Source organism: Aphanomyces astaci (assembly GCF_000520075.1).
Source record: "Aphanomyces astaci strain APO3 unplaced genomic scaffold supercont1.44, whole genome shotgun sequence".
NCBI lineage: Eukaryota > Oomycota > Saprolegniomycetes > Saprolegniales > Verrucalvaceae > Aphanomyces > Aphanomyces astaci.
In genome coordinates this window covers 147987-158109 of record NW_009798307.1, presented here as the reverse complement: position 1 = coordinate 158109, position 10123 = coordinate 147987, and the positions used below count along the sequence as shown (strand labels likewise).

At 50.0% G+C, this 10123-nt stretch overlaps 3 protein-coding genes across 3 annotated transcripts; 2 read left to right on the top strand and 1 right to left on the bottom strand.

Annotated features, from left to right (window-relative positions):
- The first annotated feature begins 3528 nt into the window (after positions 1–3528).
- Positions 3529–5002, top strand: H257_12946 (hypothetical protein). Its single transcript, XM_009840348.1, has 4 exons — positions 3529–3956; positions 4008–4134; positions 4200–4459; positions 4523–5002. Exons 1-4 carry the CDS (start codon positions 3573–3575, stop codon positions 4904–4906), a joined length of 1155 nt encoding a protein of 384 aa, XP_009838650.1. The 5' UTR covers positions 3529–3572; the 3' UTR covers positions 4907–5002.
- Positions 4999–7131, top strand: H257_12945 (hypothetical protein). The gene is made up of 3 exons (XM_009840347.1): positions 4999–5728; positions 6240–6383; positions 6920–7131. Exons 1-3 carry the CDS (start codon positions 5020–5022, stop codon positions 7072–7074), a joined length of 1008 nt encoding a protein of 335 aa, XP_009838649.1. The 5' UTR covers positions 4999–5019; the 3' UTR covers positions 7075–7131.
- Positions 7132–7650: 519 nt separating this feature from the next.
- Positions 7651–8523, bottom strand: H257_12944 (hypothetical protein; the record flags this gene model as incomplete). The annotated part of the gene is made up of 1 exon (XM_009840346.1): positions 7651–8523. One exon carries the CDS (start codon positions 8521–8523, stop codon positions 7651–7653), a length of 873 nt encoding a protein of 290 aa, XP_009838648.1.
- Between the last annotated feature and the right edge of the window lie 1600 nt (positions 8524–10123).

The following is a 10123-nucleotide window of genomic DNA, read 5'->3' as shown; positions in this document are numbered from 1 at the left end:
AACCTACCCCTGCACCAACACCAGCTCCCACTCCAGAGCCTACGCCATCTCCCACTCCTGAGCCGACTCCAACTCCTACCCCTCAACCTACCCCTGTACCAACGCCAGCTCCCACTCCCGAGCCAACTCCAGCTCCCACTCCCGAGCCGACTCCAGCTCCTACCCCTGCACCTACGCCAGCTCCCACTCCTGAGCCGACTCCCGCTCCTACCCCTGAACCTACCCCTGCACCAACGCCAGCTCCCACTCCCGAGCCAACTCCAGCTCCCACTCCCGAGCCGACTCCAGCTCCTACCCCTGCACCTACGCCAGCTCCCACTCCTGAGCCAACTCCAACTCCTACCCCTGAACCTATCCCTGCACCAACACCAGCTCCCACTCCAGAGCCTACGCCAGCTCCCACTCCTGAGCCGACTCCAGCTCCCACTCCCGAGCCGACTCCAACTGCTACCCCTGCACCTACGCCAGCTCCCACTCCTGAGCCGACTCCACCTCCTACCCCTGAACCTACCCCTGCACCAACACCAGCTCCCACTCCAGAGCCTACGCCAGCTCCCACTCCTGAGCCCACTCCAGCTCCCACTCCCGAGCCGACTCCAACTCCTACCCCTGCACCTACGCCAGCTCCCACTCCTGAGCCGACTCCAACTCCTACCCCTGAACCTACCCCTGCACCAACACCAGCTCCCACTCCAGAGCCTACGCCATCTCCCACTCCTGAGCCGACTCCCGCTCCTACCCCTGAACCTACCCCTGCACCAACACCAGCTCCCACTTCCGAGCCGACTCCAGCTCCCACTCCTGAACCTACCCCTGCACCTACGCCAGCTCCCACTCCCGGGCCGACTCCCGCTCCCACACCTGAACCTACCCCTGTACCTACACCAGCTCCCACTCCCGAGCCAACGCCAGCTCCCACTCCAGAGCCGACTCCAGCTCCCACTCCAGAGCCGACTCCAGCTCCCACTCCTGAACCTACCCCTGCAGCTACGCCAGCTCCCACTCCCGAGCCGACTCCTGCTCCTACCCCTGAACCTACCCCAGCACCTACACCAGCTCCCACTCCCGATCCGACTCCCGCTCCTACCCCTGAACCTACCCCAGCACCTACACCAGCTCCCACGCCCGAGCCAACGCCAGCTCCCACTCCAGAACCGACTCCAGAGCCGACTCCAGCTCCCACTCCTGAGCCGACTCCAACTCCTACCCCTGAGCCTACCCCAGCTCCCACTCCTGAGCCGACTCCAGCTCCTACGCCTGAACCTACCCCTGCACCAACGCCAGCTCTTACTCCAGAGCCGACTCCAGCATCAACGCCAGCTCCCACTCCCGAGGGAACTCCTGCTCGGACCCCTGCACCTACTCCCGGAACTACCCCTGTTCGAACTCCTGCACCTACTCCCGTGCCTACACCTTCTCGAACTCCAGCACCTACTCCCGCACCTACACCTGCTCGACCTGCTCGAACTCCTGCACCTACTCCTTCTCGAACTCCTGCACCTACTCCTTCTCGAACTCCTGCACCTACTCCTTCTCGAACTCCTGCACGTACTCCCGCACCCGCACCTACACCTGTTCGAACCCCTTCTCGAACGCCTGTACTCACGCCTACACCCACCCCTGCTCGAACTCCAGTACCTACGTCGGTCCGTACGCCTGCACCTACCCCTTCGATCACACCCGTGTGCAACGGTATCGAAGCGAATGTGGACTACTTTGGAAACGACGTTGCTTCGACATCCCAGTCGTCTGCTGACTTCTGCTGCGCCGACTGTAAGGCCACTGCTGGCTGCAAGTTGTTTGTTTGGACAGACTACAACGGCGGGACCTGTTGGCTGAAAAGCCAAATTGGGGCCAAGACGTACCTAGCGGGTGCCAAGGCTGCGATTGTTGTCAATTCGACTTGCAGTCAAGAACTGAACGTGGATTACTTTGGAAATGACATTTCGAGTACTCAACGGTCATCAGCTGACAGTTGTTGTGCTGATTGTAACAGGACGAGTGGCTGCCGCGCGTACTCATGGACCAACTATAACGGTGGCACCTGTTGGCTCAAGTCCTCCAAAGGCTCGGAAATCCCCCGACTTGGTGTTGTGTCGGGCACAATCTAAAGCGCACTTCGAGATATCGTGGCTTACACCAATTACTAACAGTACCAGTAATCGTTAATAATAGTAGTAACTTTTGTATTAATATTGCGTTATACTCCAAGTATATACTTCGAAGTATATGCACTTCTAATGGAAGCATGACGATCTTTGCCATTATTCTCGTCTAACACGACTCCACGGACTCTGTGGAGTACCCAAGTGAAGGCTAGCACCTCGCCTTCCAGTTCTCTGTTGATGATATTCACGACCTGTGCCCTCGGACAAGCTGGTACTAAGTACACTTCAAGTGCTCCAATTATAATGGCGGTACCAGCAGGTTGAAATCTGCCAAAGAGTCGCCCACACTTCGCGATGGTATCGTGTCTGGCACCATCTAAACCTATGGCTAGCCACGGTTAGAAAATGCGTAGAATTCATTCGCAGGTTGAGAATATTTTTGCGACGCTTTTTGTGTTTGTAACTATTTGAGATCCTTAGAAAAAATATTGTATTTCTACAATTTGTGCGGTTTGTACGAGTACGCTTGAAAGCTAAGAGGTGAGGGTGTAACCTGTACTCGTACTTGTCTGCGAGGATTATATTTGAAACTTCATATTAATACTTACTTTGCCTGGGACTGTACATTCCTTGCTTCCGATTTCGAGCGATGGTGGCAGACCACGATTCGGTCGAATGCAAGTGATTCACGTGACCAATGTCGGCAGGGCCAAATAGGCGGTGGATGTGGTCTGGAACGACTCACTTGCCCACGCACCATCCATCGATCAAAACGGTGATGGAATATGGTGGCCAGTTGTCTTGTATGTGAAGATTTTGAGCGGTGACTCGAGGTCAACGAAGGGCGAGTGGCCTTTGAGCCTCTTGCGGATGGGACGGACAATGGAAGAGTGGTCATATGCAGCATTTCGTCGTTCATTCAGGGTTTGGTGGTGCGGCTTCACAGTCAACCCAAATTAGACGCCCGAAAGTGTTCATGCACGCAGAAAGCAGTTCAGTCAATTGGGAGCTGTATTATATTTTGGTTCCTGAAGTGCACATGTTTTGCTGTTGAGTTGAACGAATACCTGTTGACCCTTTCATTGAACCACCACAAATCTTCGACTAACTGACAGTGAATACAATTTTTGCAGCTTGATGTGTTAAAATCGGAGTTAGGTCTCATAATGTTAGGCTTACTGCAGCTAGTATGCGATGGCTACATCAATTAAAGTGGCAATGCAACACCAGCATACACAGATGCCAGGGGAAACGAAATCGCAAAGGCGCCATCCTATTGAGCTCTAATATTGTTAACTATAAATTCCTTAACATTTACTAGTATGTGTTAAACCATTAAGACTAATTAAAGGAAATGCTGTTTCCTACTAGTACATAAAAAAGGCACTCACCTTGTATTAGTGTGATTTTGGAAGCACATGGCTGGCAGCCGAAACTGCACCAATTGCATCGAGATCACCAAGCATGACAAGTAGTAGTAGTCCTTCGCTCTCCACCACACTTTGCGGCAGCTTGCACTTGGAAACGTGCATCTTCAATGCGAGCGGCCCTCGCACCGGTTCGTCCGATGCCCTCGCCAAGATCGCCGCGTCGGCGGCCGGCGCCGTCCTCGCCAAAAGCGCCACCGTCCTCGAACAGACCGGGAACGACCTGCCGCGCACGTGGCAAAGCGACACCGTCGCGAGTCTCAACTCGGAGGGTCTGCCAAACAAAGGTATTGGGTACTACCTGTCGAACGAGGCCATTGCTGCGGCGGGGTCCAAGCCGTACATGGTGTCGCTGTCTGGACACAACCTCGCCGACAACCTGGCCATGTTGAAGCAAGCGAGTGCCACCAAAGGCGTGCATGTTAGTGTAGTTATTATACTACCACGTCATAGTCTGACTTAAAGTATGTAGGCCATCGAACTCAACTTGGCGTGCCCAAACGTGATTGGCCACCCTATCATTGCGTACGATTTCGACCAGCTCGCGACGGTGCTCACGGCGGTGCAAGCTCTGATGGCGTCGTCGTCTACACCATTGGGTACAGTGCAATGAATGGCTATGAAGCGTATAAAACAAAATAGACGTTAACGGCTGCTTTACTAGGCGTCAAGCTGCCGCCGTTCTTTGACGGTCCCCATTTCGAAAAAGCCGCGGCGATCATCAACCAATTCACATGTATTCAGTTCGCCACGTCCATCAACACGGTCGGCAATGCCTTGGTTGTCGACTCGGTGGCGGAAATGCCAGCGATCCGACCGAAGAATGGCTTTGGCGGGTTGTCCGGTCCTGCTGTCAAGTACACCGCGCTAGCCAACGTCAAGAAGATGCGCGAACTGCTTCGCCCGGATATTGCCGTCATTGGAGTACGTGTGCATAAATCAGACTCTCTCTCTCCAGGAACCTGACGCGGGTGGCTTTCACTGTAGGTGGGTGGCATCGAATCCGGCGACGACGTGTTCAACATGATCCTCTGCGGGGCCCAAGCCGTCCAAGTGGGCACGTGCCATTGGATCGAAGGCCCCAAGTGTTTTGATCGTATTGCCAAGGAACTTCAAGACATCATGAAGCGAAAAGGGTACACATCGGTGGACGAATTCCGAGGCAAGCTGCAACCATGGAGCAAGGAAGGGGCAGCCAAGAGTCGCGATGCACGACGCAATGCAGCCGAGGCGAAGACAAAGACTGGGAGCAGTGCCGCCCCTTCGAACGCGCTCGTGGCAGCCGACACCACGCCACTCTATGTTGTCATTGCTGTCTTGCTGGCGATCATTGTGGGGTTGATCAACGACAGAATGAACAACCAAGCATAACTCTGTGATTGGTCAATATCATGACACGTGTTTTTATTGTAAAAAAAGAGACAACCTTACAAATACCTAGATATTTTATTGAATTGTGCGAACGGGCGTGAATTGTCGTAGTCATGCGCTGCTGGCGTCGGCTGTGGCTTGCATTAGCACTCGTAAGCGTGTCCTTCCAGGGAGAGAACGGCCTCGTGCATGGGTACCATCAGTCCGCCGATCCGTACTCAACTCTAGGCATCTCCCGCGGCGCGTCGGAGGAACAGATCAAGCGCGCGTACAAGAAACTCGCCATCAAGTACCATCCCGACAAAAACACCCAGGGCAACCAGGAAGCGGCCAAGGAAAACTTTGTGCGCATTCAAGAAGCATACGAGTCTCTCACTACCAAACGTCCGTCTTCGTCCCCTCAGAGCCGGTACAGTTCGTACCACCAGCCTCCTCCGCAACACCAGTACCATCAGGAACAACATCAGTACTACCACTACTCGTACTCGTCCCAGCAGCAGCAGCGACCTCCGTCATCAACCAACTCCACGACTCCCATCTTGTACTTCTTCGTTCTCGGCGTCATCGCCATGTACATTTACACCAAGGTCACGGAAGATGACGACAGCAACAACAACGAATCGACAACCCGTTCAACTTCCCATGCCCAGTCGACACCCCCAACCCCCTCGTCACAGCGCCTAAGTACGTCGCCTTTCGCGTCGTTGGCAGCGACATACGCGCCCCATGTCCAAGAGCTCACGCCCGAGCTGCTCCAGACCAAACGGCGTCGTGTTGTGATCTTTTGCATGCGAACGTCGCCGTCGTACTGCTCTCGTCTAGGTCCGTTGTCCTCGTTTCAGTTACATGCATATCCGTGATACTTGTATATATTGCCAAATACAGTAGTAGCATTCAAATCCATTTATTTGATCATCAAGCTTGTATATATTGTGCTTTCTCGTTGGAATTTAAATCGATTTGATTGGCTACCTCCGATGAGCTCAAAATTAATAGCCAATCAAAGCCATCTAAATAAAATTCAACAACCAATCAGATCGATTGTGGATCGGTTTCGTCGGCGCGATTGATTCGATTGCACCGTCCCCGAATTTGTATATATCAAATCGACAATACAAACTATACTCTTAAAAAGATCAGTATATATATATATAGTACGTAGTAGTACTGTAGTATATGGTTTTTAGCCCAACTCTGCCGAGTCAAACGTTTGGATTGGCAGAAATTTCGCAGAATGTGATTTGATTGGCTTAGACAGTTCTTTCATCCATTCTCTTAACACAATCGATTCTGCTCCAGTTTAAATCGAATCGATTTGACAATATATATGTAGCGCAATGGATCCACGCCGACGCTGTCGCAGAAGAATTTAAGCTCGACCCGGTGGTGTTTGCCTGGGTTGATGTCGACAGCGGACCAAGTCGCAGATCCAACTGGACAGCCTTTTTCGATGCCCACTTGATCGAGTCTGCTTCGTGTACGTACGCAGTTTTCGATTGTAATTTTTTTTTTGTTTATTGTCGATTTGATATACAAATTTGGGTGCAATCGAATCAATCGCGCCGACCAAACCGATGTACAATCGATATGATTGGTTGTTGAATTTCATTTAGAAGGTTTTGATTGGCTAATAAGTTTGGAGGTAGCCAATCAAATCGATTAAAATTCCAGCGATAAAACCACGCCACAATGAAATTTCACTCGAAAGCACAATATATTTTTTTTCATTCAAAATGATAGTTTTGGACGTGTTGCACGTTCTATTTTTCATTCCAAATGACATTTTGAAATATTGTGGAAGATTTGGTCCTAATTTTCCAGACCCCGCCGAATCTCACGAATCGACGCTATTGGCGTAATATCCTTTTTTTAGTGGATTTGATTGGCTCTTACAGAAACGACAAATATATTCAACCAATCAGAACTCCAGCAAGTGATATTCAATATATTGATTAGACAACAAACCACGCGCATTTTGCAAGTTTCAAGCGAATTCACAATATTTGTTTGTAGGTGTGATTGTCGCAGTCACCAACCAGTCCAAGTTTGTGCCGTTCACGTTTCCCGAGGGAGACATGAGTTATTCCGATCTGCAAGGCTGGCTCGGGCGGCTAGTTGGAGGGGAAGCATCGCCCCCAAAGCCGCTGCTGATGAGTGTCCCTGCCTGATAAGGCCAAGATTAATACTTTACAAATAGTAGATATTTGAATTATTTTTGGAAGACGTGACGACTTAGTAGTTTATTATTGGTACTACTATGCACACTGGAGTAGTTGCAATTTTATGCTTGGTGATGAAAGCTATTAATAGTACTACTGTATACTACTAGTAGTAATACCAACAGCGTTGTATTGTAAATTCGCTACTTTTAATAGTAAATACTTGCAAAATTCGCGTGATTTGTCGAATCAATATTGAATCACTTGCCGGAGTTCTGATTGGTTGACAGTATACTTGTCCTTTCTGCAAGAGCCAATCACATCCATTCAAAAATTGGATTAGCCAATAGCGTCGATTCGGCGGCGAGATTCGATTCGACGGGGTCTGGAAATTCGTGTCGAATATACCACAATAAATCATGAGTAATATGCGTGATGTAAAAGCTATTATATATATAGTTCACGTCTAGAACGTGAATATTGTTTAATCCTCTGGAAACAAAATAGTGTTGAATGGTGGTAAAAAGTGATAAATTTCTGCTTGATTAGGCAGGTCGTCGCTAGGCGAGTACGTACACGGATGCGTTACTGAGCTGCAGGCATGTCTTGCCCGATGGCTTCATCAATCACAGTTCGCAACTGAATCAAATCAATCGAAATCAGGGTATTGCCGAGACCAGCCAACGCAGGTGGCAACGCAACACCAGCGTACACAGATGCGAAGGGGAACGAAATCTGAAGCGGGCCTGGCGCAGGATGTCCAAACTCCAGAGGTGGCATAACTGGTTGACCACGTTGGAGCAAGATAGCTACTCGTCTCGGGGTAGCAGCATCGATCTTGATTCCAATTGCTACTTGGACAGAAGTAGTGTCACTCATCCAACGGTCGAGTTTGGCACGAAGTCGTTCTTGGGAGTCGTTCTTGTAGGCCACTTCGACGATGACGTTGGGATATGGAAAGCCTCCTCTAGCCGCCAACACCGCTCCTCCAACCGCCAGACCCACAGGAGTAACGCAAGCATCTGGTTCTTGACCATGGTCTCCCGTCCGACAAGTGACAATTGGCCCTTCCACAGTAGTGATGAGGCGCGTGTCATTTCCAGCCAATGCGATTTGCATGAGAATCGACCGATAGATCTCATCGGATGTCCTTCCGTGAACGACCGATGGAATGCTGTAGATGACCACTCTTCCCTTGTCCGGCATATCAGCCAGAGGCTCAAAGACCCACCGTCGCACTCGTCCTTCGTTGGCATTGAGCCATCGCTCGAAATCATTCCACGTGATGGCTTCGCACAAGACAACAGGCCCCCACGAAGCATCACCGTTTTGATCGATGGATGGTGCGTTGGCGGGGGACGCCTTCGATATCTCATCCAGCTCCTTCCTCGCCCTGTCGACATCCGTCACGTGAATCACTTGTTTTCGCCCGAGTCGTGCTGCTGGGGCTGTCGCCATTGGGATGAATCTGAACAAAAGAACAGTTAACTGTCGTTGGCAAAATAGACCACTCACAAATTTCAGATTAAACTCGAACTCATTGGTGTTTTAAGACCCGAGCGACTGTGGTGTGATGCTGACAGTGGAGCCAGCCAGTTACGGGCTCAACTGGACATAACGTTATCGACATACGAATCTCCAACTCACTGTCAAAAGTAAAAATATGAAACTTTCGGTATTTTTACATCTCGAAATTTCAGATGAATTTACTGTTAACTGTAAGCAATTTTCGGTCAAAAAGTAATGGTAGATACCATACTTCCTCTGTTAGCTATTATTGGCACCATACTACAGTAGTAAGGGTTTGAAGCGACCCCAAAAATACATTGTTGGGCCAATTAGATACTGAATACTGTACCACGAAAAAGAGATAATCAAAAACTAGAGGTAAAGTCAATTGGCAAGGTAACACAGAAACGAAGTTTGGGTCGTCAATATCGCCAAGGCCTTAGCACCACCAGATCTATTTAAATTAATAATAAGAAGAATGGAATAAAACCACGGGGCCTGTGTCCACAATTGAAGTTCTCGTCATGTGCACTACCACGCCCGACATGTGAATTAAATAAGGGGCTCTTCCAAGTAACTTTCAAAAACGAACGGAGCCAATCAGAATCGTTTCCGTCGTACTTCGAAAATTCTTTTTCAAAGTACGATGGCGAGTCATGTTTTGATCGTGTTTTGGGTATTTGTGCATCCCAAGTAGGTTAAAATGATTGGATTTCGTTTTACTTGATCTGAGTATTGGATATTCTACTCGCACCTTGGGGCTGCAAGTCCATGCCGAGGTTGGTCGGAGCCGCCATTAGTGGGCGTGTTCTCGTCAACTGCACCACCAGGAACTGTGAAATCAATCCCACTTCCGCAGGATACCTTTGGGGTCATGCCACAGTACCGCTGTGAACGCTTTGGCAGCCATGACGATACCTGTGGTAACAGCGAGCCGTGCCATGTCTTGCTCACGGCACAACTCGACTGCTGTTATGTACGAGGAGAGGCTGCGGAACATCATGGCGGAGACTTCAAAGCTATAGCTAGGCATATCTATCATGCTTCTTGTCAATCTACATGTTCCTAGGGCTCGTATGACCTAGGCCTTGTGCTTGGATCTAGGGCAGGTCACCACCGCTGCCGGCAAATTTCGCTGGTGAGCAAGCACATTGGTCTTTATATGAAAATTAGTATGTAAGCATATGCCACTGTGATTGGATAGGTTTGTCCAATCCGTGCGCGCTGAAAACCTCAAAACACAAAACACGACAAAACCATCACTAGCCAATCACGTGGAAGCAGAAAACACGACAAAAGCACGACGAAAGTGCGATGAAATAACGACAAACTTACTTGGGAACTCATTTTGGGTTTAAAGTACGACGGTACTTGGAAGAGCCCCTAAAGGCGCTAATAAGACAAGTACCTTTTCAACAACACAGCACATTGAGAGACATGTCCGAAGGACCGAAGTGAGACCATCTTCATTCTCTCAGTCGTGCTCTCATGAATAGAATCATGCACCGCCGCTCGTCGTGCCACAAACCCCTGCTCACGGAGGAGAACA